Below are 27,889 nucleotides of genomic sequence, written 5' to 3' on the forward strand. Positions count from 1 at the left end.
TATCTGCGCGGCAGTGCAAATATGTTTTATAAACATTTGTCTTTCCTTGCTCATTGAATGTAGATGTTGTTCCTCCTTCTTGAGATGTAGATCCCTACCCCCTTCTCCTTCATTCCAAATGGCATATGAGCATCAATTGCCTGTCTTTGAGCCTCATATCTTTGAGGTTGCCATAATTAAGAAATTATTTTTTTTCTCTTTTGAAACTGCCTGATGTCAGTTTAATTGTTAGACTGGCCAAAGAATAGAGAACAGATGAAGGAAAATGTTTTCTTCTAGTACACATTCATTCTGTGGTTAAAAACTGACCTCTGTTCTTCAGAGCTAAAATATAATGTAAAGACAGAGTTTGGTCAAAAGAGGAATAAGAGCTTTATTGTTTTCCCAGGCAGAAGAGGCTGAAGCAGGTTAAGACCTTCAAAACTGCAAGCCCACCCAGAGGAAGGGGCTGGGGGTTTTTATAGGGAAAAACAGGATCCATCCTGTTTCAACAGGAAATGTGTTTGTGTTGCCAGCCTTTGTCATCATATTTCCAGTGTGGTACTTGGTTAAAAAAAAAAGGGGGGGGGTTAAGAAGGAATAATGGGAGGTTGCCCCAGGAGAAAAAAAGTTACTAAGTTCAATAGCCAGCCTTGTTGATGTTTTAATGCCTCCATTTTCAATTGTTCAATTTTATGCTTTTAAGTGGTTTCAGTTTCAGGCAGCAGCACAACTGTCTTAGATCACTCCATGTTTTACTGTGAGAAACCACTCAATATTTTCTAGAATGGCTACAATAAGGAAAAGATGATAACACCAAATTTCAGTGAAAATAATGAGGAATTAGAAATGTCAAATGAATTAAAGAATGCATTCAGTTGGGAAAACTGTTTAGTGGTGACTTAGGAAAAACTTTGCTACTGAAGGGGAGCATTTTACCATTCTAAAATGTGTGTCTTTGGCACAAGGATTACTTTAAAGGAGCAGACAAAGGAAAAGCTCTGAAACCCTTTGAAAGAGGCATTTGCATGTACAAGGGAAAGCTCCCTGTGGAAGGGTGTCTACCACTGCAAAGAAGAAAGAGGGGGGATGTGTAAATCTCCAGAAACTCTGATCAGTGGAGAAGGCATGGATTTAAATCTGGACAATAACCATAGCTATGATGGTGCTTTTTGCATGGTCACCTTCCCAAATACTTCCCAACAGGATCACTTGTGGAATTTCAAAAAATGATCATATCGCCCCCTTCCCCCCCCCCCCAATATTCTGTCAATCAATGTTTGTTGAAACAATGGTGTTGTTTTAATTAAGTGCTCCAGGTGATTCTAAGGGAATCCAGGATGAAGCACAAAGGTTTCCCAATAATTTAGGAGAGGTGAGTGCAGGCTTTGGCTCTAGGAGAGGTACCAGGTTCTCCTCTACAGGAGTTGGAGAGGATCAGGGCCATGTAACAAAGTGTGCCTATGATGTAGTAGCATTTGTGGGGGTAGTGGCATCTGTGGGCGGAGAAGCCTCCAGAAGCCAGAGGATGAAAACTCATAAGTTGGCATCCAGTTAGGAGTTCAAAAGGTTCTGAATAGCTTTTTACGCAAAGGAGTAGGAAGTTGGGTCTTTTCTACTTTTCAAAGTCTGGCCTGCAGGTGATCAGTTTACAGTGGAAGAGGCTGTGTTAGTGGCTTGGAAGATAGTTTTTCCTTCTGCAGCTGTGATATCTCTAGCAAAATCTTTGGAGAAGAAATCTAGCGGACCAGGTGAAAGAAGGAATGGCCAGTTCTCAGGTAAGCTGTGCTTTCGAGGGCAGAGCCCATTCCCTCTTTTTCTCTTGACAGTCCATGCTAACTGAAATTACAAGTGTTGGTTTTTCTAGTTCTGAGATTTCTGATCTATTTTTTCACCTAATTTTTAACCTTTTCCGATGATACTCAAGATTAGGTTTGTAGAACACTCTTGCATTGTATCGCTGAGCCTTCTCCCCCTTCTCCAACTCCAAATTAAAGTTATGCAAGTATTGAAAATATTCCCTTTGTGAACGATCCACAGGGGAAGGCGTTGAGTCCAAGATTCCTATTGCTGATTGGGGTCTGGTACTGGGATAGCACTCAAGGAAAACCGTTCCCATTTAGGTCAGATCTGGATGCTTAATCTCCTCTTTAGAGACCAGGAGGAAGAAAGTGCACAAATACACAGGATGGATAATGAGGCCCGGATTAACTCCAAAGTTGTCTGATAAAAAGAAGACTTTTGCTCTTTAGAATGTAAAAAAGATACCCCATTTTCAGCTTATTTCATTACAATTGATTTCATTACTGCTGATATGAAATGCTTTAACTTGGCTTTGTGCTCTCTGCTAGATTTCTCCTCTATAACGTTCACATTTCCCTTCTCATTTGTAAGGGTTTTAGGTATATTTCCTGAGTGATGTGCAGAAACCATCCCATTTCAACTGAAAACTTCTTCTGAGTTTCTCTTTGCCTGTAGTTATTGATGAAAGGAACAGAGGCAAAAGAAATACCGATAGGATTAAATTTTCTTACAGCTTGCCACCCATTGATAAACACTAGATATATGCAGAGTATGACATTGCTCAAGGAATTCACAATTGCCTTCATGTGAATGCTTTGCTAGAGGCAGAAGGGAAGCTTAGCATGATGAGAGTCAGACTGCCAGTATTCTGTGTCTTCTTGACTATCTGGAAATGCTTTAGAAACTTCTTTTATCTCTATGCCTCCAACTTAAAGCATATCATCAGTGTCTCCTCACAATCCTACTGCAGCCCTTGGTGCCACAATTCCTCTCCCTGTGCTTTCATGAAAACAGCTTTTTTGACCAAAGAGGGCTCCAGAATCCTTTCTTGACCCTTTCTCCCAACCCACATCCCAGCAGTTTCCACTGGACAATGAAGGCCCTCACCTTTGTGTAATAGAGATATTGACTAATGGGAATGGAGATTCTAAATCACTCAGACCTCCATCCTGTAGATTGCTAGTTTACTCCACACTCTTGATGCAAATCTATTCATCTATTTACTTTGTTTTTCAGAACAAGAAAAGAAGAATCCCATAGTTTACATGCTTGCACCTTAGAATCCTGAAATAGAATAGAGTAGAAATGAGGATTGAAACAAAAGCTTTCAATGCAACAGTATATGGTGGGATCATCAAGCACAATGGTCGAGAAGCTATTCTTGAGATGTTGGATGATGCAAGATAGTTTATTGGAGTAGCACAGAGACTGGACCTGTGGTCAGAGCGATACTGTGGCTTCACGAAGCTTATATGTCCTGGGGGGGAGGGGAGTTGCACACAGTATAAGATCACAAATGTTCCTTTTATTTTTTTTTTAAGTTTATTTACTTATTTTGAGAAGGAGACAGAGCACGTTTATTTACTTATTTTGAGAAGGAGACAGAGCACGCAGAAAGAGAATCGCAAGCAGGCTCCACATACTTGGCAGCATGGAGCCCTACTGGGGGCTCAAACTCATGAACTGTGAGATCATGACCTAAACTGCAACCAAGAGACAGAGGCTTAACCCACTGAGCAACTCAGGAGCCCCTTCGTTTGAATTTCTGAGTGTAAAACTGCTTCTGCAGGATTTCTCTGGTGATTACCATTCAGTTCAACATTACTTATTGAGACATGTATAGGCAGTCAGGAGACCCCTTAAGAATGTAGCAACCAGCACTTACTTGATGCTTCTTAAAACTCTGCAGGCTCTAGGTCAGCCTTCTCTGGTGAAGGTGCACATTTTCCTGTTTGTATCCCCCATCATACTAGATTCAGAAATAATAGCTGGTTTATGTATATCTTTCAATGTGTTTGTGTTGACAGTGTGAATAAAAGACCTAAGCATCATTATCTAAAACTAGATTTATGAGTGTAACGTCATTGAGGATGTTTCTTAGTTTCCACGACCATTTCCTGCTCTTCACTTGTTTTCTGTAGTTTGTGTGAGAGACGGGAAGATCGAGAGAACAAGTGGAGAAGGGGCAGAGAGAGAGAGGAAGAGAAAGACAGTTTAAAAACAGGCTCCCTGTTATCATCGTAGAGCCCAACGTAGGGAGCAAACTCAGGAGCCTTGAGATCACAATCTCAGTCAATATCAAAAGTCAGATGCTTAACCAACTGAGCCACCCAGGTGGCCTTCCACTCTATCACTTTTAATATGTATATAACTGCTTTCTAAATGTATGGATGTGTGCATGAAGTGTAAAACAGGAGATCAATTTTGTGTGGACACTTTCTTCTTTCCATCATTCTTTTTAGCTTTCACACGTGTTACGAACATTGCTTTAGGGTCCCGTCTGGATATTGACCACTGTGACATTTTAGATCAACTCTAGGTCACATAACCTGGGTTAAAACGGAATCTCTTCCATGTACTGGATGCTTGACAAGATATTGACAGAGAAACAGAAGAATAACCTGTTTGCTCTCATAGATGATAATTGTTTATAATTATGATTATTCATTTTCCATTAATTTATGAAAAATGAGTAGATGCTATGTACTAAGTAGGAAATGCTCAGAAGTCTCCTTGTTGCCTTTTTTGCTATTCTAATAGAACCTGTGGTTGTTATAAAACCCATTTAGTTCCAAGTACTCCATGAGTTCCTGCCTTTGAATTCTTGCTCTTTGTTATTCAAATATCTATTCCCTGGCCAATAGGCTAATGTCTTGTTAGCAATGCAGAATCTGGGGGCACTTGGGTGGCTCAGTCAGTTAAGCATCTGACTCTTGATTTCAGCTTAGGTCAGTAGCTCATGGTTCCTGAGATGGAGCCCCAAGTCAGGCTCTGCACTGTCAGTGGGGAGCCTCCTTGGGATTCTCTCTCTCCCCCTCTCTCTCCCCTCCCCCACTTACTCTCTCTCTCACTCTCTCAAAATAAGAATATAAACTTAAAAAAAATAAAGCTCTTCAATGCACCATTGTGAAATTGTAATTCATATTAGAATATGCTATGTACATTGTAACACACCCAGACTTTCTATCCAAGAAAGAGACACCAGGTATACTATGTGATGTGAATATAGTATTTAAAAACGTGGATGTCTTTGTTGATGCCTTCATTTTATAAATTCACTTGAATAAACACAATATTTACACTAGTTCTTACCTCAAAGTTAGAAAATACATGAAAGCATATTACTGTGTTGAAAAATGTCTTCCTGCGGAAAGCAGGAACCTCCTCTACGTCAGAACCAGTTTTCCTAATGTACCTGAACAAACAAACAAATTCACTTCTTGGTGAGTCACAGATAGAATCTATACCAGCTGGGGTTGTCACACAAGGAAAATGTGAATTTCAACAATTAAGGAGATCACAGGGAATCATTTCCAAAGCAGAAACCCCGGGAAGGGAATGGTTTCATATATAGTCAGGGTGGAGAATTAGAGGGAGAGCCCATCATCTTATGTGAAGGTAGGGATAAGGTTGCACTTGGGCCTGAAGAAAACAGTTGTATACAGGAGGGGCCTGGGTGGCTCAGTTGGCTGAGCATCCAACTTCAGCTCAGGTCATGATCATGCAGTCTGTGTGCTCGAGATCTTGTGCTCGATCCCCGCATTTGGCTCTGTGCTGGCAGCTCAGAGCCTGGAGCCTGCTTCCAATTCTGTGTCTCCATCTCTGTCCTTCCCCTGCTCCTGCTCTGTCTCTCTCTCAAAAATAAATACACATTAGAATGTTTACTTTTTGAAAGCAACTTCCATACCTACTATGGATGTTACATAGTAAATGAGGTTTGTGCTCACTCTTAGGTGGAGAGTTTAGCATTAGAATGAGGTCATGGTAACAATCCTTTTCCGGTGGTTGGCACCACTGTTCACCTGCTTAGGAGTGAGTCAGGGGATAAGCTCAGACTGGGTGGGTATAAACTCTTTCTCAGATGACATACCTTTTGTTGTATACGTTCTGTTTCCATCACAAGGGACTATGGCCCTGGGGTGTTGTTGCCTGAAGTAACAGATAAGGTTGAAAGAAGAATTAAAATAAAATGAGGGACTGAGGGCAGTGGGTATCAACAAGTAAGCAGTGAAGATCAGGTCTTGGGGTCCAGCTGGTGACATTAACTCCCTCTTGCATCTTAGGTACCATTATGAATGCTGCCTATGGCTACTTGGTAACTGTGGCATTTGTTGCAGGGACTGCTGACCTTCAGGGATGTGGCCATAGAATTCTCTCAGGAGGAATGGGGATGCCTGAACCAGAGTCAGCGAGAACTGTACAGGGATGTGATGTTAGAGACCTATGGACACCTCCTCTTCTTGGGTGAGGATAACTCCTTCCAGACTTCCCAAACCACACTCGCGGGTTTGTTCCTTCCTTGGAAGACTGTCTTTTGGAAGCTTCCTCTTGCATGACTGGGATTCAGATCCCTGCAGTCAGAGAAAGAAGTCGAGTTTGTAGATATAGAGAAATATCTTCATGAGGTTTCCTTTCCAGCTGTAGATTCCCCTTCTTTACGGTGAGGTAAGAGCATCATCATCTGTAGATGAGTGGTAATTGTAAACATTGAGTGGCATAAAATGGTACTGCCCACTTAAGCTCCCAACTGCTACTCATTCCTGTCGTGGTAGTACTTGGACGTGAGGTCACGATGTGAACGTTGGAAATTCCTGTCAAGTATACTAAAGGGGCTTGTGGGCAACAATATTCAGAAATCATTTTCTGGAATTCTACAATGTCCTCCCTCGTGTACTGAGCACAGTATTGGGGTGAAAGAATCTGAGAAACAGGCATGTTCTTTTTTTTTTTTTTTTCTGATAATCAGGCCTCATTGTGTCAAAACCACACCTGGTCATTTTTTTGGAACAAAAGAGGGAGCTCTGGGATGTGAAGAGAAAGAAGACGGTAGCCTCACCAGCAGGTAGGTGGGCATGAACAAAACAGATGACAGTGGTGATATGCAAATATTTAAAGTATGGCTCAAGTAGCTCTCCTTGAATGGAAATTAGTTTGGAAGCCCAGTTTTATGTCTGTCCCACTCATAGCGGGACATCAGCTTTCCAACCCGTCATACTCTTACATTCTCGAAGGATTCTTTGTTCTGCTCCAGTGATGGTCCATCACATCCACAGTGAGTGCCAGGAGACTCCCCTTGTGCGTTGAGTATCTCCAAAGTCTGAAAGCTTCTCCTTTGCTTTGAAGGCCCTGGAGAATTCTCCATATTCTGAGAAACTCTATTGTAAGTCATTCCCAGTTTCTGTTTTTGTGAGAAATGTGTCATAGTAGTGGTGGACAGAGTGGGTTTTGGTGTCCAAATCCCAGGAGCACTGGAGACAGGGATCACGTGATTTCCGGTTTATGCTTTCCATTGTTCCTGAGGCTATAATCTTTGTTTTTATTTCAATGTTTGTTTTTGAGAGAGAGACAGAGAGAGGCAGACAGACAGAGCAATTGTGGGGGAGGGGCAGAGAGAGACAGAGACATAGAATTTGAAGGAGCCTCAGGCTTTGAGCAGTCAGCACAGAGCTTGATGTGGGGTTCGAACTCACAGACCACAAGATCATGACCTGAGCTGAAGTTGGATGGTCAACCAACTGAGCCACCCAGGCGCCCCACTGATGCTTGAGGCTTAATCATACAAAACTGAGATTCAGTAATTCCCTCAGATAAAAAAGCATTTTCTAAAATGAGAAAATCTCATGCTCTATTTCACTTCAGAAGCTTATTTTTCTTATGAATGATAATAAGAAATTTCCAATTTATGTCTTCCATTCCTCAATGGTGAAATAATTTGTCCATGTGTATTCTAATATTCCTACCAACATTAATGCCACAGGGGAACTAGAACACTGAGAACTTAGAACTCACGGCCTGCCATAAAGACTCAATGGGTACGTTATTTCTCAGTAACATCATAATTTTCATCTTTTTTCTTGTATAATAGAAACTTCCTGTGCCTTTGTCATAAATGTTTTCCCTTTCTGTGTGGCTCTTTATGAGATTCATTTCTGATTTATTAGATCAAAATTCTGACATGGCATGTGCATCATGAGGTATGAGGTAGATCATTTGGGTTGACCTGTTGGTCTTGCAGAGTTTTCCTGATATCATTTAGTTACCTGTTCTCTCTTCTTCCTCTATAAGTCTCTCTAAGATGACCATTTGAATTGTTTACCATGGAATAGTGGCTTGATATTTGAATAAAATGGTTATTTTCCTTTTGGCTGTTAGACCATGATTTACATATTTGTCCTGGACATTTATTTCACAGCTGTCGTTCTGTGTCCTTTAAGAACATTAGCCACCTGATCCCAGTGTCACCCATTACAGGTTCCTTACTTCCTGTGTGCTCTCTGCTGGATCCCTCCACTAGAAGGTTGATATTTTTTCTCTGTTATCATTAAGTATCTTTATGGGAAGATGTGCACAAGTCATCTCATTTATTCTAGAAACTTCCTCCTTCTTTTCACTTTGTTTGTGGTCTGCTTTGGAAAATGAAGGATTTCTCCTAGGTTTGCTGTAGGAACTGCTGTTGAAAGTAGAGATTGTGAATGAGAGCTCTGTCCTGTAAACTTCCATTTTATTCTGCCCTCATGTCCCATAGATACTCTTCCTTATCTCTTTTCTGTTGCTGCAAATAAAGAAAATGTGTATCACATTAGTTCAAATGCCTTAAAATTGTGAATGTAATCCAGCACAAAACATAAAGGAGACCTAGACTTTTAATGCTATAGAAGACTCAAAAACAATACCTATTGGTATTTCTTTTTTTTTAAATATGAAATTTATTGTCAAATTGGTTTCCATGTAACACCCAGTGCTCATCCCAACAGGGGCCCTCCTCAATACCCATCGCCCACCCTCCCCTCCCTCCCACCGCCCATCAGCCCTCAGTTTTAAGTGTCTCTTATGGTTTGCCTCCCTCCTTCTCTAACCTGTTTTTTATTTTCTTTCCCTCCCCCATGGTCCTGAGTTTCTCAGGATCCACATAAGAGTGAAAATACATGGTATCTGTCTTTCTCTGTATGACTTATTTCACTTAGCATAACACTCTCCAGTTCCATCCACGTTGCAACAAAAGGCCATATTTCATTCTTTCTCATTGCCAAGTAGTATTCCATTGTGTATATAAGCCACAATTTCTTTATCCATTCGTCAGTTGATGGACATTTAGGCTCTTTCCATAATTTGGCTATTGTTGAGAGTGCTGCTATAAACATTGGGGTACAAGTGCCCCTATGCATCAGCACTCCTGCATCCCTTGGGTAAATTCCTAACAGTGCTATTGCTGGGTCATAGGGTAGCGCTATTTTTAATTTTATCAGGAATTTCCACACTGTTTTCCAGAGAGACTGCACCAGTTTGCATTCTCACCAACAGTGCAAGAGGGTTCCCGTTTCTCCACATCCTCACCAGCATCTATAGTCTCCTGATTTGTTCATTTTAGCCACTATGACTGGCGTGCGGTGGTATCTGAGTGTGGTTTTGATTTGTATTTCCCTGATGAGGAGCAACATTGAGCATCTTTCAAGTGCCTGTTGGCCATCTGGATGTCTTCTTTAGAGAAGAGTCTATTCATGTTTTCTGCCCATTTCTTCACTGGATTTTTTGTTTTTCAGGTGTGGAGTTTGGGGTGTTCTTTATAGATTTTGGATACTAGCCCTTTGTCCGATATGTCATTTGCAAATATCTTTTGCCATTCCGTTGGTTGCCTTTTTGTTTTGTTGATTGTTTCCTTTGCTGTGCAGAAGCTTTTTATCTTCATGAGGTCCCAATATTTCATTTTTGCTTTTAATTCCCTGGCCTTTGGGGATGTGTCAAGTAAGAAATTGCTGCGGCTGAGGTCAGAGAGGTTTTTCCCTGCTTTCTCCTGTAGGGTTTTGATGGTTTCCTGTCTCACGTTCAGGTCCTTTATCCATTTTGAGCTTATTTTTGTGAATGGTGTAAGAGAGTGGTCTAGTTTCAACCTTCTGCATGTTGCTGTCCAGTTCTCCCAGCACCATTTGTTAAAGAGACTGTCTTTTTTCCATTGGATGTTCTTTCCTGCTTTGTCAAAGATTAGTTGGCCATACGTTTGTGGGTCTAGTTCTGGAGTTTCTATTCTATTCCATTGGTCTATGTGTCTGTTTTTGTGCCAATACCATGCTGTCTTGATGATGACAGCTTTGTAGTAGAAGCTAAAGTCTGGGATTGTGATGCCTCCTGCTTTGGTCTTCTTCTTCATTACTTTGGCTATTCGGGGCCTTTTGTGGTTCCATACAAATGTTAGGATTGCTTGTTCTAGTTTTGAGAAGAATGCTGGTGCAATTTTGATTGGGATGCATTGAATGTGTAGATAGCTTTGGGTAGTATTGACATTTTGACAATATTTATTCTTCCAATCCATGAGCACAGAATGTTTTTCCATTTCTTTATATCTTCTTCAATTTCCTTCATAAGCTTTCTATAGTTTTCAGCATACAGGTATTTTACATCTTTGGTTAGGTTTATTCCTAGGTATTTTATGCCTCTTGGTGCAATTATGAATGGGATCAGTTTCTTTATTTGTCTTTCTGTTGCTTCAATATTAGTGTATAAGAATGCAACTGATTTCTGTACATTGATTTTGTATCCTGCGAGTTTGCTAAATTCATGTATCAGGTCTAGCAGACTTTTGGTGGAGTGTATCACGGGTTTTCCATGTTTGGTATCATGACGTCTGCAAAAAGTGAAAGCTTAACTTCATCTTTGCCAACTCTGATGCCTTTGATTTCCTTTTGTTGTCTGATTGCTGATGCTACCACTTCCAACACTATGTTAAACAACAGTGGTGAGAGTGGATATCCCTGTCGTGTTCCTGATCTCAGGGAGAAAGCTCTCAGTTTTTCCCTATTGAGCATGATACTAGCTGCGGGCTTTTCATAAATGGCTTTTATGATTTTAAGTGTGTTCCTTCTATCCCGACTTTCTCGAGGGTTTTTATTAAGAAAGGATGCTGATTTTTGTCAAATGCTTTTTCTGCATCGACTGACAGTCTCATATGGTTCTTATCTTTTCTTTTATTAATGTGATGTATCATGTTTATTGATTTGCGAATGTTGAACCAGCCCTGCAGCCCAGGAGTGAATCCCACTTGATCATGGTGAATAATTCTTTTTATATGTTGTTGAATTAGATTTGCTAGTATCTTATTGAGAATTTTTCATTCATATCCATCAGGGATATTGGCCTGTAGTTCTCTTTTTTTACTGGGTCTCTGTCTGGTTTAGGAATCAAAGTAATGCTGGCTCTATAGAATGAGTTTTGAAGTTTTCCTTCCCTTTTTACTTTTTGGAATAGCTTGAGGACAGGTATTACCTCTGCTTTAAATGTTTGGTAGAATTCCCCTGGGAAGTCATCTGGTCTGGACTCTTATTTGTTGGGAGGTTTTTGATAAATGATTCCATTATTCGCTGGTTATGGGTCTGTTCAAGCTTTCAATTTCTTCCTGTTTGAGTTTGGAAGTGTGTGGGTGTTTAGGAATTTGTCCATTTCTTCCAGGTTCCCCAGTTTGTTGGCATATAGTTTTTCATAGTATTCCCTGATACCTGCTTGTATTTCTGAGGGATTGGTTGTAATAAATCCATTTTCATTCATGATTTTATCTATTTGGGTCATCTCCCTTTTCTTTTTGAGAAGCCTGGCTAGAGGTTTATCAATTTTGTTGATTTTTTCAAAAAACCAACTCTTGGTTTCATTGATCTGCTCTACTGTTTTTTTAGATTCTATATTGTTTATTTCTGCTCTGATCTTTATTATTTCTCTTCTTCTGCTGGGTTTGGGGTGTCTTTGCTGTTCTGCTTCTAATTCCTTTAGGTGTGCTGTTAGATTTTGTATTTGGGATTTTTCGTGTTTCTTCAGATAGGCTTGGATTGCAATGTATTTTCCTCTCAGCACTGCCTTCACTGCATTCCAAAGCCTTTGGATTGTTGTATTTTCATTTGTTTCCATATATTTCTTAATTTCTCCTCTAATTGCCTGGTTGACCCACGCATTCTTTAGTAGGGTGTTCTTTAACTTCCATGCTTTTGGAGGTTTTCCAGACTTTTTTCTGTGGTTGATTTCAAGCTTCATAGCATTGTGGTCTGAAAGTATGCATGGTATGATCTCAATTCTTATATACTTATGAAGGGTATAGCCTTTAATTTAAAGTCTAGTTTGTCTGATATAAGTATGGCTACTCCAGCTTTCTTTTGAGTTGCAGTAGCATGATAGATAGTTCTCCATCCCCTCACTTTCAGTCTAAAGGTGTCCTCAGGTCTAAAATGAGTGTCTTGTAGACAGCAAATAGATGGGTCTTGTTTTTTTTTTTGTTTTTTTTTTTTTTTTCAATTCTGATACCCTATGCCTTTGGTTGGCGCATTTATTCCATTTACTTTCAGTGTTATTATAGAAAGATATTGGTTTAGAGTCACTGTGATGTCTGTAGGTTTCATGCTTGTAGTGATGTCTCTGTTACTTTGTCTCACAGGATCCCCCTTAGGATCTCTTGTAGGGCTGGTTTAGTGGTGGTGATTTCCTTCAGTTTTTGTTTGTTTGGGAAGAACTTTATCTCCCCTTGTATTTTAAATGACAGACATGCTGGATAAAGGATTTTCTGCTGCATATTTTTTTCTGTTCACCACATTGAAGATTTCCTGCCATTCCTTTCTCGCCTGCCAAGTTTCAGTAGACAGATCCGTCACGAGTCTTATCGGTCTCCATTTATATGTTAGAGCATGGTTATTCCTAGCTGCTTTCAGAATTCTCTTTATCCTTTCACTATGATATGTCATGCAGAAGAGTGATTTAAGTTACGTCTGAAGGGAGTTCTCTGTGCCTCTTGGATTTCAATGCCTTTTTCCTTCCCCAGATCAGGGAAGTTCTCAGCTATGATTTCTTCAAGTACACCTTCAGCACCTTTCTCTCTCTCTTCCTCCTCTGGAATACCAATTATGCCTATATTATTGCGTTTCATCGCATCACTTAGTTCTCTAATTCTCCCCTCATGCTACTGGATTTTTTTAATCTTTTTTCTCAGCTTCCTCTTTTTCTATAATCTTATCTTCTAATTCACCTATTCTCTCCTCTGCCTCTTCATTCCGAGCTGTGGTCGCCTCCATTTTATTTTGCACCTCATTTATAGCATTTTCTAGCTCCTCCTGACTGTTTCTTAGTCCTTTGATCTCTGTAGCAATAGATTCTCTGCTGTCCTCTATACTTTTTTCAAGCCCAGTGATTAATTTTATGACTACTATATTAAATTCATTTTCTGTTATATTGGTTAAATCGTTTTTGATCATTTCGTTAGCTGTCACTACATCCTGGAGTTTCTTTTGAGGAGAATTCTTCCATTTTGTCATTTTGGATAGTCCCTGGAATGGTGCAGAACTGCAGGGCTCCTCCCCTATGCTGTCTGGGGTAACTTGTGTTGGTGGCTGGGGCCGCAGTCAGACACGATATCTGCCCCCAGCCCACAGCTGGGGCCACAGTCAGACTGGTGTGTACCTTATCTTCCCCTCTCCCAGGGGCAGGATTCACTGTGGAGTGGTGTGGCCCATGTCTGGACTACCTGCACACTGCCAGGCTTGTGGTGCTGCTTCTATGGGATCTGGTGTATTAGCCAGGGTGGATCCGCAAGGTGCACAGGGGCGGGAGGGGCAGAATCAGCTCACTTTGCCTTCGGTGGTTCGTGGTCCACTTCAGGAGGGGCCCTGTGGCACTGGGACAGAGGCAGACCCATTGGAGGGATGGTTCCACAGAAGCACAGAGTTGGGTGTTTGCGCGGTGCAAGCAAGCTCCCTCATGGGAACTGGTTCCCTTTGGGATTTTGGCTGGAGGATGGGAGAGGGAGATGGCGCTGGCCAGCGCCTTTGTTCCCCACTGAGCTGAGCTCTGTCCTCCAGGGCTCAACAACTCTCCCTCCCATTGTCCTCTAGCCCTCACACTCTTGGAGCAGAGCTGTTGACTTATAACATTCCAGATGTTAAGTCCCGCTGGCTGTCAGAACACACTCCGTCCGGCCCCTCCTCTTTTGCTAGTGAGACTAGGGGCTCTACCTTGCTGGGCAGGCTGCCCCTCCTCTCCCCGGGCTCCCTCCCATCAGTCTGTGTAGTGCATACCGCCTCTCCCCATTTCCTACCCTCTTCCGTGGGCCTCTTGTCTACGCTTGGCTCCAGAGAGTCCATTCTGCTAGTCTTCTGGCAGTTTTCTGGGTTATTTAGGCAGATGTGGGTGGAATCTAAGTGATCAGCAGGACACAGTGAGCCCAGCATCTCCTACACTGCCATCTTCTCCTCCTTTTGTCCTCATCTGTATTTCTGAGTGTGTGTGTTTGTGGTATATTTGCAAGTCAAAAAACCTTTTTCCACAAATAGATGTATAATCTGTATGTCACTGAAAACATTTCTTAGTTTCAGGGAGAGTAAACATTTTTTATTCTATCACTTTTATTCTTTTGTATTCAATTGGTAATTTTTGTATTTTACGTGGAATCTTCACTTTTCTTTTTATGTTACTCAGTTTCATGGTTTTAATATATTTGCATTACCATCACCAGGTTGAAACTTTCTGTAAACTTACTTTTAGGATTGTCTCTGTATAATGGTTGGTGTGTTCCTCTTAGATGAATTCAAAGTCAGATAATCTGGATAAAGACACATTTATACTATTAGTGCAATTTTGCCAGATATTCTTTTGAAAGATGAAAACAATAGTATTGTTCTCATAGGTTACTGGGATCGGTGGGTAAATTTATGGAAAACTGTTAGAATGGTCTATACTGTGTCGTAAGTGTTCAAGGAGAATGGTTGTTTCTGTTCATGATATGAAGATTAGTAATTTCCTCATTTTTCTTCAAGTTCAAAGTCCTCCATGATTTCTTCTTGTGTTTTTTTATTTCTTGGAATATAGAAGTGTGGCTCTTGAAGTGAAGATGTTTGCATCAGGGTCAGGCTTGTGAGAAATGTCAAAACAGACCCCACATAAAAATTGAAATCAGAATGTGAGTTTTAAGAAGATGCTCTGTTCGTTTTCATATGTCACATTGAGAATGTCACATTGACATTGAAGTGCACATGTAGCTCACCATCACTTTTTCATTATTCTATGTCTGTTTTCTTCTGTAATCCATTAGTTTGACAACTGATTTTATAGTATGTTGTAAATTAGAAAGTGTGGTGCCACCAGAGTAGTCTTTATGTTTCAAGATTATTGTGAGTATATATTATCCTGCGATACCCATGTGAATGTTCCATTTGGTTGTGATCTTTCTGCCAAAAATGTCACTGGGAATTTGATGGAGATTGCATGAAATCAGTAGATCACTTTGAGCATAGTGACAGTTGGATAATTTGAAGTATTCCAATGTAAGAACATGGATGTGGTTTCACTTACTTCTTTCGATTCCTTCACAATACTTTATAGTTTTCTCTGCACCAGTTTTGACCTCTAACATTATATTAATTCTTCGGCAATTTATTCTTTGTGATGCTACTGTAACTGTAATTGTATTTTGGGGGATTTGTTCTTTGTTGTGTATAAACCATGAGTTCTTATGTGTTGGGTTTGTAATCTCCAATTTTGTAAAATTTGCTTGAGTGTTAACAGGTTTTCCGAAATGAGGATTCTTTAGGGGCACTCGTGGCTCATTTTGGTGGAGTCTCTGACTGTTGATTTTTGCTCAGGTCATTATCCCAGGGTCATGGCATCAAGCCCTGCCTCAGGCTCCACACCTAACATGGAGCTTGCTTGAGAGTCTCTGTCTCCCTGTGCAAGTACCCTACTTGCACACACACTCTGTCTCAAAAAATAATAACTTAAAATATAAAAAAATAGGGATTCTTCAGGGAAGAAGAAGATAGTATCGTGACAGACTAGGAGTACCCTACCCTCCTCACATCCCACAAACACATCTAGATAACCACTAAACCGTCCTAAGTATCCCAACAAGCAACCTTAAGACTGACAGAGGAATTACCCAGCTAATGTGAGAGAAGAGGCACATCAAAGATTGTAGGAAGTATAGAGATTTGGCTGGGGGAGCAACAGATTATAGTGCTGCTGAAAGCAGGGAGCTGTGGTGGAGAAGGATGAGAGAGAGTGGAGCTCAAAGAAGAATGCACAAGGAGAACATTTCCCTAATGTCATTGTCTTGGAAAATGAGAAGACCTGCATTTGTGCATTCTTACAGTGTGGCTTCAAGCCTCGAGTTTTCAAGGTCGACAGGCTTAGCTGGGAAAGATCCAGGAGGGTACTGCCCTGTCTTGGACAGAAGGTAGGCTCACAACCTGGGGGTAGACAGCATGGAAACAGCAATGTGAAGAGCATTTGGGACACAGATGAGTGAGATTATTTGATATTCTAGGGGCCCTTCAATGAGGTGCATGATGGGGAACAAAGGAGCTGACTGGTTCCATTTCCTTCCCATGTTCCTCAGCATGAACACAGAGCACCCTGAGAGAAAGGACTCAGCAGGGACACTGGCTGCCTGCCTTGCTTACAACAAGCCCCAAGCCCCTATGTTCTGGTGGAACTGCCCTTCTCAGTCAAGCCTGACTCAATCCCAGCAAGGTTGGCCCCTACCTCAGGGGACCTGCATAATCTGCTGCCCACACCACATGTGACCACACAGTTCTGCATGACTTCAGTTCTGGTGGAGTTGATGTCTGGTCTCATCTCACAAGCAGACCACAGCATAACCAGTCAAAACTCGCCCCATTGAGGACAGGGTCCAAACACTGGCAGGAGAGCTTCTGCACAGCACTGGCATCAAAGATAGAGCAGGAGACCTAACTGGCTATTTTAACATACAGAGGGTGGTGGAGATGTAGACAAAATGCCAAGATGGAAGAATTTATCCGAAATGATACAAGTTGTGGCCATGGCCAGAGATCTCAGTGAAACACTGTATCAGTAACATTCCAAATGGAAAATTGAAGGCAACTATCATAAGGATACTCACTGGGCTTGTGAAAAGAAGACAGCAGTGAGGCTCTTACTACAGAGATAAGAGGCTTAGCAAAGGAAGAGTGATGTAAAATGCAATAAATGAGATTTGAAATGCACTTGATTCAATGAACAGCATGTTGGAAGAATGAGAGCAGCAAATTGGTGGCCTTAAAGACAAAATAATGGAAAATAGTGAAACTTAAGGAAGAGAGAGAGAGAGAGACAGAGAGTAGAACTATGCAACATGAAATAGCCTTAGGAAACCAGGGACTCCCTCAAAAGTGATAAGATTTATATTACAGGGGTCACAGAAGAAGATGAGCAAGGGGGTCAGAAAAATTATTTCAGGGAATAATAGAAGAAAGCATCCTTAATCAGTTGAAGGAAACAGACCTGCAGATTCAGGAGGCACAGAAATCACCAAAAGGAGGCCAACACCAAGACATCTTGGAATCCAATTAGCAAACTACGGTGATAATGACAAAATCTTAAAAGCAGCAACACAGAGGAAGTATTTCACCCACCCTGAAAAGCATAAGGCCAGCTCAAGATTTCTCAACAGAAACTTGGCAACCCTGAGGGAGGGACATGACAGATTCAAAATGCTGAATGGGGAAAATAGGCAGCCAAGAACAGTCTCTCCAGGAAGACTATCATTCAGACTAGAGGAGAGAGAGAGATTTCCAGTCAAACAGAAACTAAAGGAGTTTGTGACCACTGGAACAGCCCTCCAAGACATGTTTAAGGATAGTCTTTGACTTCAGAGGAGAGACCAAAAGTGAGAAAGACAAGAAAGTATCAGAAAAAAATCTCCAGAAACAATGCCAAAAGTAATAATAAAATGGCAGCAAATAGGTATCTAGTCAATGATTCCTTTGAAGGGAAATGTACTATGCACTCCAATCAAAACACATAGGGTGTCTGAATGGATTTAAAAAAACTGAAACCGATTAATCTGCTGCCTACAAAAGACTCAATTTAGACCTGAAGCCGTCTGCCAATTGAACGTGAGGGGCTAGAGAAGTTATCATGCAAATGGATGTCAAAAGAAGGCCAGTGTAGCAATATTTATATTCGACAAACTAGCCTTTTTTTGTTCTTGTATTGTGGTTATGTCCTCTTTGGTATCAGGGTAATGCCTGCTACCTAGAATGATTTTCAATGGGTTCCCTCTATTCTACTATTTGTAGAATTTTGATGAATTTTATCATAATTGCTTTTTAAAAAAAATATAATGTTCTCCATTACCTTTTTAATAATTATTTATTTTGAGAGACAGGAGATAAGAGGGAAGAGGTAAGGAGAGAGGGAAATAGAGAGAATCCCAAAAAGGATGCCCACTGTCAGTGCAGAGCCCAGTGTGGGCCTGGAACTCACAAAGTGAGATCATGACCTGAGCCCAAACCAACAGTTGGATGCTTAACCAACTGAGCCACCGGAGCATCCAAGGAGTTACTTGTTTAAATGTTTGGTCAATTGACCAGTGAAGGCATGTGGTCTTGGTCTTTTCCAAAATCTAATATGTTAGTGTATGATTGCTTTAGGAATCTTTTATCACACTATATGTTTCTGTGGGTAACTGTTGCCTCGTTTTCTTTTCCATTTTTCGTTTGTGGGTTTTTTTTTCATTGTAAATGTATTTAAGGTATTGCCAATTTTGTGTGTTGTATTGGAGAAATGGAATTACTTCCAATGTTGTGTTATTGTTTATTGGGGTCTTCATTTTACTTCTTTCTTATTTTTCTTTAGTGTTTCCTTTTACAGAATTTTATCTAAATTTCTTTTCTTTTGTTCATTGAGTGTAATAAAAGAAAAAAGGTGAAATACAGTAATTAACTCAATCATTTATAGCATAAAAAATTGAAAGTGGAGGGTCTAGTAGAAAAATTAGCAAAAATGAATAATAATGGTTACCAAAAAAAAAGTTCCCTAGGATTTTATATAGATAATTTCATCCTCTAACAACGATAATTTTGCTTTTTCTTTTCCAATTTGTTTCGATTTTAGAATTGTTTTAATTTTATTTATTTTGAGAGAGTGGAAGTGGGGGAGAAGCAGAGAGAGAGGGAGAGAGACAGAGAGAGAAAACCCCAACAGGCTCTGTGCTATCATCATGGAGCCTGATGTGGGGCTCAAATTCACAAAGTGCCAGATTGAAAACCAACAGTCAGACAACTGAGCCAACCAAGCGCCCCCAATTTGGTTTCCTTTTATGTATTTTTTTCTTGCCTAATTGTTCTGAATAGTGCCAGTACTGTGTGGAATGGACATGGGAAAGTCGCTTTCAATACCTTATTTCTGATCCTATAGGAGGAGCTTTCAGTCTTCTCATCGATTATGTTGGATTTCAGCCTTTCACACATACATGATCTTTATTAGGATGAAGTAGTTTCCTTTGATTCTTCCTTTAGTGAGTACCTTTAATCATGAAATGGTGTACAATATGCTCACTTCCTGTCCTTTATCAATTAATCCTCTCTTTGTGATCTTTAGTCTGTAATGTGCAGTCCCAACTTGATAGTTTGCCATATGGTGAAACACCCTTGAATTTCAGGAGGAATTCCCAGCTGATTATGTCGTAAAATGGTAAAACGTTCTTTTGATTCAGTTTGTTTTTCATTTGTTTATTTGTTTTGAGAGGGAGAGGGAAGAAGAGGACAATGGGAGGGGCAGAGAGTGAGGCGGACAGGGGATCCCAAGCAGGTTTTTCAGTTTGCAATGAGCTGGACATGGGGCCTGATCTCACGACTGAGGTCATGACCTGAGCTGAAGTCAAGAGTCAGATGTTTCAACAACTTAGGCTCTCAGGCTCCCCTATTTGCTTAGTTTTATGGCGGACGTTGCATGAATATTCCCCACAGATAGTAATTCATAGTCTTCTATACTTGTAGCATCTTCCTTCAGCTTTGATAACCTGTTAAGGCTGGTATGATCAAGGGTTTTCATAATCTCCCTTCTCTTCACTCCCTAGAAATGTCTGGGGAGATTTCAAGTACTTTATCATGTGTGTCTATGAATTATCCTGTGAATTCATCTGGCATAAGGATTTTCCTTGTTGGAAATTTTTTTTAAAATTTTTTTAATGTTTATTTATTTTTGAGACAGAGAGAGACAGAGCATAAATGGGGGAGGGTCAGAGAGAGGGAGACACAGAATCTGAAACAGGCTCCAGGCTCCGAGCTGTCAGCACAAAGCCCGACGAGGGGCTCGAACTCACAGACCGCGAGATCATGACCTGAGCCGAAGTCGGCTGCCCAACTGACTGAGCCACCCAGGCGCCCCGGAAATTTATCTTTATATTTATTTTTAATTTAAAAAAATTTTTTTTAATGTTTTCATTTATTTTTGAGACAGAGACAGACAGAAAGAGACAGAGCATGAGCAGGGGAGGGGAGGAGAGAGAGGGAGGCACAGAATCCGAAGCAGGCTCAAGTCTCTGAGCTGTCAGCACAGAGCCCGATGTGGAGCTCAAACTCATGGATTGTGAGATCCTGACCTGAGTTGAAGTCAGATGCTTACCCAAGTGAGCCACCCAGGCGCCCCATTGGGAGTTTATTTATTACAGTTTTAATCTACTTAGTAGTTGTAGATCCGTTGATATTTTTCTTTTTTTCTTTTTCTTTTTTTTCTTTCTTTCTTTTTTTTTTTTTTTTTGAGTGTGAGAGAGTCAGTAAGTGGGGGAGAAGGCAGAGGTATATATAGAGAGAATCTTAAGCAGGCTTCTTGCTTAGGGTAGAGCCTGATACGGGGGTCCATCACATGACCCTAAGATCATGACCTGAGCCAAAATCAAGAGTTGGACGCTCAACCAACTAAGCCACCCAGGCTCCTCTTTCATTATGTTCTTTTCTCCATGATGATGTCAGGTAGGTTATACCTTTTCTTGAAATAGGTACTTTTTTTTTTTGATACCTATTTGTTAGCGTGTAATTATACTTTGTGCCAATTATAATTATTTTTATATCTATATCACATGTACTGTGTCACGTTACTTCTTCACTTCTGATTTTAGGAGAACTTCAATTATTCATCCTTACTTGATGGTGTTATAGATCTGTAAAATTTTTGGGTTATTTCTGAAAACAAACTCGTCCTGTTGTTTTATTCCTACTTTTGCTATATCGTATTTTCATCATTTCTGTTTGACTTTTAAATTAAATGTCCTTCCTTCTAAATTTTGGCTCATAGGATACTTTCCTGATTCTTTGTGACACAGGAATGTGATTTGTGCTACACCATTAAACAACTGCAGGATGATCTATAAGGCTATGTCTTCAACACGTTGTATGTAAGTTTCTGTGTCAAGGAAGAATGAATTCCCGATGAATCCTTCTCAACCATCTTCCTGGCATTCTCTGACTGATTTGAAGGTTGTATATTAGAAGTTGTCAGTACCTTCATGTGAGAGTAGTAATTGGAATGATGTTCCTTTTTTTGTTATTTGCTATCTTTCAGCTATATCTTCACATGGCACCCAGAATTTCCTGCCAAAGCCATGCATAGAAGCCTCTTTACAAAATGTGTCACTGGGTACATGGAAACATCATGCCCTTGAGAATTTACACTTGATAAACTGCGACAGTGATAGAAAGAATGAAGCACATCAGAAGTTTTATGAAGGACGTGGTCCAATTGAGACGAGTGCCCATAATAAGAACCTCACGGCCGCAAGTGGTGAAGGACATAAAACATCTTGGAAAACCACCCTTTGTACATCCACTATTTGTGCAAAGGAGTGTGCATCTGTAAGAAGTTCCAATCAAATACGCAAACATACATATTTGTGCAATGAAAATTTGGAACATTTGGAAAGTTACCCCATCCACAATGAAAACAATGCTTTGAGCCATTGTGAAAGTGGGATTGGATTGACCTTTCAGTCAAATATTTCTAAAACTCAGAGATTCAAAAATGAAGACAAAAGGCCTAGGACGTGTCAATTTGGGAGGCGCTTCATAGAGGAGGTGGCCCTGCAACATTACCAGAGCATTTTCAGTGGAGATACACTGGCTCAATACAGTGAATCTGAGACACAGTCTAACCAGGGCTCCCATGTTAGCAAACATCTGAGGACTCCGCAAGAAAACCATTTTGAATCTAATAAAGATGAGGAAGTCTTTTACCCAAACTCCAAACGTACCAAGAGTAAGAGAACGCAGAGGGGAGAAAATACTTCTAAATATGATGAATGTGGGAAAGCTCTGAAGCAGTCCTCCAGTATTGCTGATCATCAGAGGATTCGTGTGGGGGAAAACCCATTCACAGGTAATGAATCTGGGAACATGTTTAGTCAATCGTTAAGTCTAAATACATATAAGACAAGTGGTACTGGACAGAAAAGGTACATTTGCAAGGAATGTGGCAAAACCTTTGACAGGCACTCAACACTATCTCAACATCAGCAAATGCATACTGCAAAGAAAATTGACAAGTGTGAAGAAGGTGGTCAAACCTTTAAGGATGGGTCATCACTCCATACACACAGGCAAATCCATACTGCACCTCACAATTGTCAAACATGTGGCAAGGCCTTTAGCAAGCAATCATCCCTTATTCAACATCACAGAATGCATACTGGAGAGAAACCTTACGAATGTCAAGAATGTGGCAGGGCCTTTAGCCAGCAATCATTGCTTATTCAGCATCACAGAATCCACACTGGAGAGAAACCTCACAAATGTCAAGAATGTGGCAAGGCCTTTAGGCAGCAATCATCCCTTATTCGACATCACAGAATTCATACTGGAGAGAAACCTCACAAATGTCAAGAATGTGGCAAGGCCTTTAGCCAGCCAGCATCCCTTACTAAGCATCACAGAATGCATACTGGAGAGAAACCTTACAAATGTCAAGAATGTGGCAAAGCCTTTAGCCATCCAACATCAATTAGTCGACATCACAGAATTCATACTGGAGAGAAACCTTACAAATGTCAAGAATGTGGGAAGGCCTTTAGCCAGCAATCATCCCTTAGTGGACATCACAGAATCCATACTGGAGAGAAACCTCACAAATGTCAAGAATGTGGCAAGGCCTTTAGACAGCAATCATCCCTTACTCAGCATCACAAAATCCATACTGGCGAGAAACCTTACCAATGTCAAGAATGTGGAAAAGCCTTTAGCTATTCCTCACGACTTACTGAACATCACAGAATTCATACTGGAGAGAAACCCCACAAATGTAAAGAATGTGGCAAGGCCTTTAGTGAATACTCAGCCCTTACTCGACATCACAGAATTCATACCGGACAGAAACATTACCAATGTAACAAATGCAGCAAAACCTTTAATTTGTTTTCTAGCCTTACTAAGCATCACAGAATCCATACTGGAGAGAAACCTTACCAATGTCAAGAATGTGGCAGAGCCTTTATCCAGCAATCATCCCTTACTCAGCATTACAGAATGCATACGGGAGAGAAACCTTACAAATGTCAAGAATGTGGTAAGGTCTTTCGTCAGCAAACAACCCTTACTCAGCATCACAGAATTCATACTGGAGAGAAACCTTACAAATGTCAAGTATGTGGCAAGGTCTTTAGCCAGCAATCATCCCTTAGTCAGCATCAGAGAATTCATACTGGAGAGAAACCTTACAAATGTCAAGAATGTGGCAAGGCCTTTAGGTTGCAGTCAGACCGTAATGGCCATCACAGAATTCATACTGGAGAGAAACCTTACCAATGTAAGACATGTGGCAAGGGCTTTACCAAATGCTCAGGACTTCGTCAACATCACAGAATTCATACTTGAGCCAACCTTACCAATATAACGTGTGCAAAAGGCTTTAATCACCAATCATCCTTTATTCAAGATTACAGAAATCATCTTGGAGCAAATGTTACAGAGTTTAAGATTGTGAGGGATTTTTTTCCCCACTTTTTAAAAAGTTTTTCTTCGATAGAATGAGTAGGAGGGTGCAGAGGCAGACACACACACAGAATGAAAAGCAGGTTCCAGGCTCCAAGGTTTTGGCACAGACAGCTCAGAGCCTGATGCAGGGCTCGAACCCATAAACTGCTATATAATGACATGAGGTGAAGTTGGATGCTTCACTGACTAAGCCACCCAGGCACCCCAAGACTGTGAGAGAACTTTTAAGGACAGCTCAACGCTACTCCACACCACAGAATCCACATTGAGGATTAACGATACCCAAGTAAACAATGTGGCAAGACTTTAACCAATGCTGATCCCTGATTTGGTGTCAGAGAATGTGTTATAGAGATGATTTTTCACATAGAAAGATTCTGGAAAGCCCTTTAATGGTGCTCAAGCCTCATTCCACACCACCAAATTCATACTTGAGAGATCCTTACAATTGAAGAGAATGTGGCAAAACATTTCACTCGGCTCAAGCCTTACTCACCATCACATTGTTCATACATAGGAGGAACATTGCAAATGTGATGAATGTGGCACACCCTTAGGTGGAAGTCCTACCCTATTCAACATCATAATTCCCATATGAGAGGAAAACTCTAAAATGTAAAGAGAATGACAAAGCTTTCATCTGGAACTCAATCCTTATTCAATATCTCCAAATGCATGTGAGTTCAAACCATTCAAACTTAATGCATGAGGAAAGCCCTTTTTCATAAATATACCATTTGGAAAACATCAGAGAGTACCAAAAGGAAAGTAAGTTGAAAGATTGAAGTATTTAAAAATATATTTAACGGAACATAAAATGTCAACACGTGTCACGGGATTCACAGCAGAAAGCAGTAAGTCTGTGTATTCAGACATTACATCAAAATACTTATTAGCAGGAATAATACAAAGGTAAACATTTAGATAATGTATATGCTCATGCTTTAAATGATAAAAGGGATGGCGTTTTGCATACGTATACTCTCAATATTTTTACATTAACCTATTTAAGATTTGTGACTAGTAAACATTAGTATACTTCTTATTCTCAAATCACTTCAGAAAATTCATTTATTCCTAGTGGACGTGTGAATGTATGTGGCTGAGTATTGCTACATCAATGATATGAGTTCCCTTCTTTCTTAGGTGGGACTCATACATATGTAATTTTCCATGGAAGGTGAAGAAGAGTTGAATAAAATCTAAATGGAGATACTTTCTGTGCCTCTAACCTTGCTGTAATTATCATGAAAGAGGTGTTCAGGACACCATTGTCCATTTATTTCAACTAAAAGTGTATATCACAAATAAAATGTTGTACTAAATGATCTTTAAGGGAAAGAGGGTCAGTCCACTGAAAAACGTGATGCGGGTTCATCATAGCAATAGTTACAAGTACAGAATATCAATATCAATATCCTGTGTAATTGAAAGGAAGAAATATTCACAGATATCAGAAAGAGAATAGCAAAACCTTCCTAAAATGGTTAGGATACTACATTCACATTTTTGAACAATCACCCCAGGCCTGAAAGAATTTCAGTAGGCAAACTTAAGCTGTACATAACTTAAAATAGACTGTCATGTCTTCTTGAATCTTCATGGTAACCATGGAGCAAACTGGTAATTGATACCCAAAAGATAAAGAGAAAAGAATCAGGGTTTACCATTCTTGAAAATCATCAGATCACAAAGGAAAGAGAAAATGGATAAGAAAGGGAGCAAGAATTCTAAAGTAGCCAGAAAACCATGAAAAGAATGACAACAGTAACTCCATTCCTGTATCAATACTTCCTTTAAATATAAAAGGACTAAATTCCCGATCAAAAGATAGAGATTGGCTGAATGGAAAGAAATCCAAGACCCAATCCTATGTTGTGTTCACAAGACTCACATCTGCTTTCAGAACACACTCAGCCTGAAAGTGCAGATATTCAAAACGATATTGCATGCAATCGGAAACCAAAAGAAATGGGGTAGCTATGCTTCAGACAAAATAGACTTGACTGCAAGGACTATAATAAGACACGGCAAGGTCAGTATTAAACAAATGGGTCACTTTGTACACAGTTTTTAGTTAATGCACTATTTGGCAGAATGGCAATAAAGTCTCCCCCTGTTTTGGTTTTGGAGGACAATAATAGTTTGGTTCTTTAACTCGTACTGACACATTGAAAAGAAACACCTTTTTCCGTAAGTGTGGGTGGTGTTTGTGCAGATGCCTGAATTGTAGTTTGTGTAATGTTTCTCCACATGTGTATCTTATGACGCCTTGAAATGGCTACTTGATATTCAACAACCGACTGCTACCTTGAGAGAACTGGGGAAAATAAAAAACAATAAATGACAATGTGAGAAAGACTATTGCTTCCAGATTTTGAAGTGTGGGAAAATACTGTTGCAATGAAAATCTTGGCAATTTACTGCAAAAGCAGCCAATAGTTGATCAAAACCAAATTGTACAGGCTAATACATCTTTCCCAGAGTATTCACTTCTCGAACACCATGCTATTGTACCTCGCAATTTTTTTCACTCACATGTTATTTACTTTTCATTGTTATCTACTCTTTTAAACACATCAAGCAAGTTATTTTTTATTTCAGACATGGTACCATAATATACCTATCAGTAAGATTTCCGGTATTTCTGGGCAGTTCTTTGTATACATTTGCAATGATCAGTTTTTTATGGGTCATCGTGTCAATATAGCAGATTTATTTCAAGTTGAGTTCTTTCTGAAATATTCATCTTCCCATAAGCTAACCTTACATTCCACTTGGGTCCCACATTTTGGATTACATTACATGTGACCAAAGTTTTTATACATTCTATGTCTATTTACTACATAGAAGACATTCACTCCTTTAATGTAGGAGAAAGGTAGCTATACCAAGTACTTAGCATTTGTTTGTGTTGCACTAAGCTGTAGGTTTGTACATGTGTATAGCATTTGTATTGACAAAACATTTAGTTGTGTCTTGCTTTTTGTTCCATGAATTACATAATACACTTATTGTGCATTGAATTGTTGTGTTGATTTGGTCACATTTGGATACATGTGCATCATTTAATTTTGAAATCATTTTCTTTTATAGATATAAAGTAATGTTTTATAGTTTTTAGCTGCTTTTGCTAACAGAACTGAAAAAATAAAGGAGTCAATTCCACCAAAGGATAGAACTTGTATAAATATTTATCCCCCCCCCAACATAAAAGCACCTATGTATGTATACAGTAGGATTTCAGCACTGCACTTTCAATAATGGATTGAGTATTCAGACATGAAGTCAATATGAAAACATCGGACTTCAAAGACATTCAGCAGACGGACTTACAACATTGCATGCAACAGCAGCAGAAAACTCATTCTTACCACACGGACACACAACACTCTTCAGTATAGATTGTATGTTGGCACACAAAAAAAGTCTTAATAAATTTATGAGTGAAATTCTATCAAGCATCTTTTCAACCACAATGGCATGCACCTAGAATCAGGTAAATGGACAAAACTAGAAAACTCACAAATATGTAAAAACTAAACAACATGCCCCATTATTCATAATAACCAAGACATGAAAATAACTTGTGTCCATAGTCAGTTGCGTAGATAATATGCTGCATATATACAATATAGGCTGGCTAAAATGAGCAATGCTGCAGTGGCCTCTTAGTCTAAGCACACTGTGGAATTACTGTCTCACAGTTCTGGAGGTTCTTGAAGTCTGAAGTGAGCTGTTGGCAGGGCCACACTGTACCTAAAGAATTGAGACTTTGCTCTTTCTAACTCCTGGGACTGTCAGCTGTCCCTGGCCTGGCTTGGCTTGTCAATGTATCTCACTCCACCATTGCCTTCATCATCACACCTTGTTCTGTGTGTGTCTTCATTTTTCTTTTCTTATAAGGATACCAGTCATTGGAGTAAAATTGACTCAAATCTAGCATGACCTCATTTTAACATAAAGACATCTGCCAAGAGCTTACTGCCCAATAAGGGTACAATTACAGGTAATGAGGGTTAGCACTCAGGCATATTTATTTGACGCACACTATGTAACCCACACTAAGGCTAAAAGGCACTAGGTTGTGAAATGTGACCGAAGGGATAAGGCAAACTACTCATTTTAGGTTGGGAGTGGAGTGT

The 27,889-nt window shown here is 40.0% G+C and overlaps 1 protein-coding gene across 2 annotated transcripts; it reads left to right on the forward strand.

Annotated features, from left to right (window-relative positions):
* The first annotated feature begins 243 nt into the window (after positions 1 to 243).
* Positions 244 to 26,094, forward strand: LOC132675192 (uncharacterized). Of its 2 annotated transcripts, XM_078439365.2 has the most exons (5): positions 244 to 1,757; positions 6,120 to 6,246; positions 6,749 to 6,844; positions 21,325 to 22,134; positions 24,891 to 26,094. In XM_078439365.2, exons 1-5 carry the CDS (start codon positions 1,743 to 1,745, stop codon positions 24,926 to 24,928), a joined length of 1,086 nt encoding a protein of 361 aa, XP_078295491.2. In that variant the 5' UTR covers positions 244 to 1,742; the 3' UTR covers positions 24,929 to 26,094. The 2 variants fall into 2 exon arrangements, with proteins under 2 accessions (XP_078295491.2, XP_078295490.2); XM_078439364.2 differs by having other exon boundaries at positions 21,325 to 26,094.
* Positions 26,095 to 27,889: the final 1,795 nt, after the last annotated feature.

Source organism: Panthera onca, chromosome E2 (assembly GCF_046562875.1).
Source record: "Panthera onca isolate mPanOnc1 chromosome E2, mPanOnc1 haplotype 2, whole genome shotgun sequence".
In the NCBI taxonomy this organism is placed as follows: domain Eukaryota; kingdom Metazoa; phylum Chordata; class Mammalia; order Carnivora; family Felidae; genus Panthera; species Panthera onca.

Excerpts from the sequence above, each read along its gene's own strand:
- LOC132675192 (XM_078439364.2), top strand. Across the intron at positions 6,247-6,748 it reads TGGACACCTCCTCTTCTTGG|GCCTCATTGTGTCAAAACCA; the intron begins GTGAGGATAACT and ends TCTGATAATCAG. Across the intron at positions 6,845-21,324 it reads GACGGTAGCCTCACCAGCAG|CTATATCTTCACATGGCACC; the intron begins GTAGGTGGGCAT and ends GCTATCTTTCAG.